Raw genomic sequence first — 2,500 nt, forward strand, 5'->3', positions numbered from 1 at the left:
ATATTTATAGTCGTCCAGTGATAAGACAAATCCAGGCAAATAAGAAAAACGTGTTTTATTTATTAGAAGAATATGAACTGCGGATATATACTTTATCCTTTGGTCGGATACAAACTCTCCTCCAACACTCACAAATCCAACCATTTGATTAATTACGTCAAGTCAACCTCCGCTCGGAAATACTGAATTATATTATACTATAGGCAGTCCATGTATGCAGGAGTCCTTTAAAAAGCCACACATGTCCACAATGACATTAGGAATATAGGTCCGCTATTAGAAACAGTTATTCCCCAGTGCGTTGCCATGGGAATACGCGTAATCCGTGTAACGCTGCACGTGTGTCGTGAGAGCAAGAAGAGAGCAGGAGCGCTACCAGGCTCGGATGCCCGGCATGTTCCCCGGGCCAGGTGGGACGCCCGAGCCCTGGGAAGACTGCTGCTGGGGCGGTGCGGCGAGGTTCCCCAGATTCACATTCATAAACGCATTAGCGGTGGGGCTGGTTGTGGGCAGAGAGGCCAAATTGGAGTAGGTGCAGGAGTACGTGTTGGGGTAGACCGAGTTCCCGTAAGTGTACGCTGGGTAACTGCTGTAGCTATACGGGGTCGGAGCTCCCACCGTGTACGAAGTGTTATAATTCGGGGATCCGGTCAGACACGGTCTCCCGTCGCGGACCAGCACCGGGACGGCCACCCTCCTGGGCGGAGGTGGGTGGTGGTGGTGATGGTGGTGGTGATGATGCCCCGCCATCTCAAGGCTCTTATCCTGTCGCTGCCGTTTGCATTTGTACCTCCTGTTCTGGAACCAGATCTTCACCTGCGTGGAGGTGAGTTTGAGCGAGCTGGCCAGGTGCTCCCTCTCCGGGGCGGACAGGTAGCGCTGCTGCTTGAAGCGCCTCTCCAGCTCGAACACCTGCGACTGGGAGAACAGCACCCGCGGTTTCCTCCGGGTCCGGGTCTGTTTGGCCGGTTTGTCCGACTCTAGGTCCTCACACCCGCCTTGATCGCAGCTCTCTGGAGGAAGTACAAAACGAGAGGAGACGCTTAGTTCCACAACACAGCTATTACAAGGCTTGGTAGGCCATCAATAATTCAGTGTTGAACATGCAGCGTGCAACAAATATGCAACAAATATACGCAACAAGTAGAAATATCGTCATCGATTGGGATTTTCTTTCTAGATAACAGGCTACGGTATTATCTATCGGCTATTCATAGTGTACAGATTTTAAATCAAATCAAAGCACACAAGCAATAGGCGGCATATAATTTACATAAAACCTGAAGACCCCAATATTACGAGTTGGATGGCATACATGCCTCACGTTTTTAATAGGATGCGGTAAAATAATAAATGCCTTACTAGAATGGAGATCCCCTCGTTCGGCCTCACGCGGGATGTTCGCCTCGTGGCCCCCCTGCACAGCGCTCGTGAACATCTCCCTCGGTAAGCCCGACTCCGCCAACCGCTCCTGGATCTCCAGCGTGCTCAGGTACGACGAGATCCGTTCCTCGCTCTCGGACTGTTCGGAGCCGGGACTCGGGCTGTCACGACCGGCCAACATGCATGCAGGGGGCGAGTGGGGGAGAAAATAGTTTTGGAGCGCGCAGCCTAGTTGCGAATGTTGCGAATTGGAAAACCCGAGGCGCGATATGAGCAGCTGATGCTGCTGTGTCTGCTGCTGTAGCTCCTGCCTCAGAATGTCCTTCACAGAAAAAGGCGTGGTGGATGATGTTATGACCGGGCTGGGAAGCATTGTTGTCACGCAAAAAACTTGGGGAAAGTAGTGCGTAAGGGTTGGATATATAGCGGATATCGACGAATATCTAGAGAGGGCAGATATCTAGACACCGAAAACCCGTTTAACAAGAGAACAGATCCGATTTTAGGCTGCAGTTGTTTGCCTCCGCGTAGATCCGTGGTGAAGAGGTAAACAATCCGTGCGTTAAGTGGACGCGCAATGCCTGTTTTCCATGTAGACCGAGGAGGACTTGCTTTCGTCCACATATGACTTCTGTGTCTCGAGCTTAGTCAGGTCTACAGCTGGAGGGCTGAGGGATACGCCGTTCCTGTTTGGTTGGCCATGAGAGAGAAAGAGAGAGAGTCGTAGACAGATAGAGAGAGAGAGAAGAGAGAGGGGGGAGGTCTGTTGCCCCTTTTAGTGTCGTTGTGTTGTAAGGGAGGGGTCCCTTTCGTCCTGGGTTTATCGATATTTTCACAGTCCTCTCTTGATATTCATCTTTGACGGAAAAAAATGAAACAATAAAGGACTCGACACGCTCTTTATTCCAAGCGAGGTAAGTTTTTATTATTATTTTCTTATAAAATATAATCAGAATACTAAAAACGAAGAAAAATACACTCATGAGTCCTCATCTAGTCCATATTGGTACAGTAAGTTGTCGTCGGAGAAGAACGCATCTATTATAAATCTTATCTGTTTGGGAGGATTTATCCCCCGCAGCTATCGCAATTCTCCCCATCATCACATAAGCGTTTT

The 2,500-nt window shown here is 49.6% G+C and overlaps 1 protein-coding gene across 1 annotated transcript; it reads right to left on the bottom strand.

Moving 5' to 3' along the window:
- Window positions 1-56: 56 nt before the first annotated feature.
- Window positions 57-2,077, bottom strand: nkx2.3 (NK2 homeobox 3). Its single transcript, XM_056609649.1, has 2 exons — window positions 1,363-2,077; window positions 57-1,013 (listed from the first exon to the last, which is right to left on the bottom strand). Exons 1-2 carry the CDS (start codon window positions 1,754-1,756, stop codon window positions 373-375), a joined length of 1,035 nt encoding a protein of 344 aa, XP_056465624.1. The 5' UTR covers window positions 1,757-2,077; the 3' UTR covers window positions 57-372.
- Window positions 2,078-2,500: the final 423 nt, after the last annotated feature.

This window comes from Gadus chalcogrammus, chromosome 15 (genome assembly GCF_026213295.1).
Source record: "Gadus chalcogrammus isolate NIFS_2021 chromosome 15, NIFS_Gcha_1.0, whole genome shotgun sequence".
In the NCBI taxonomy this organism is placed as follows: domain Eukaryota; kingdom Metazoa; phylum Chordata; class Actinopteri; order Gadiformes; family Gadidae; genus Gadus; species Gadus chalcogrammus.

Bases quoted from the DNA above. Each gene is read 5' to 3' on its own strand.
- nkx2.3 (XM_056609649.1), bottom strand. From the start codon at position 1,756: ATGCTTCCCAGCCCGGTCATAACATCATCCACCACGCCTTTTTCTGTG. The intron at 1,014-1,362 runs GTAAGGCATTTA...TACTTCCTCCAG, and splicing joins ACGAGGGGATCTCCATTCTA to AGAGCTGCGATCAAGGCGGG.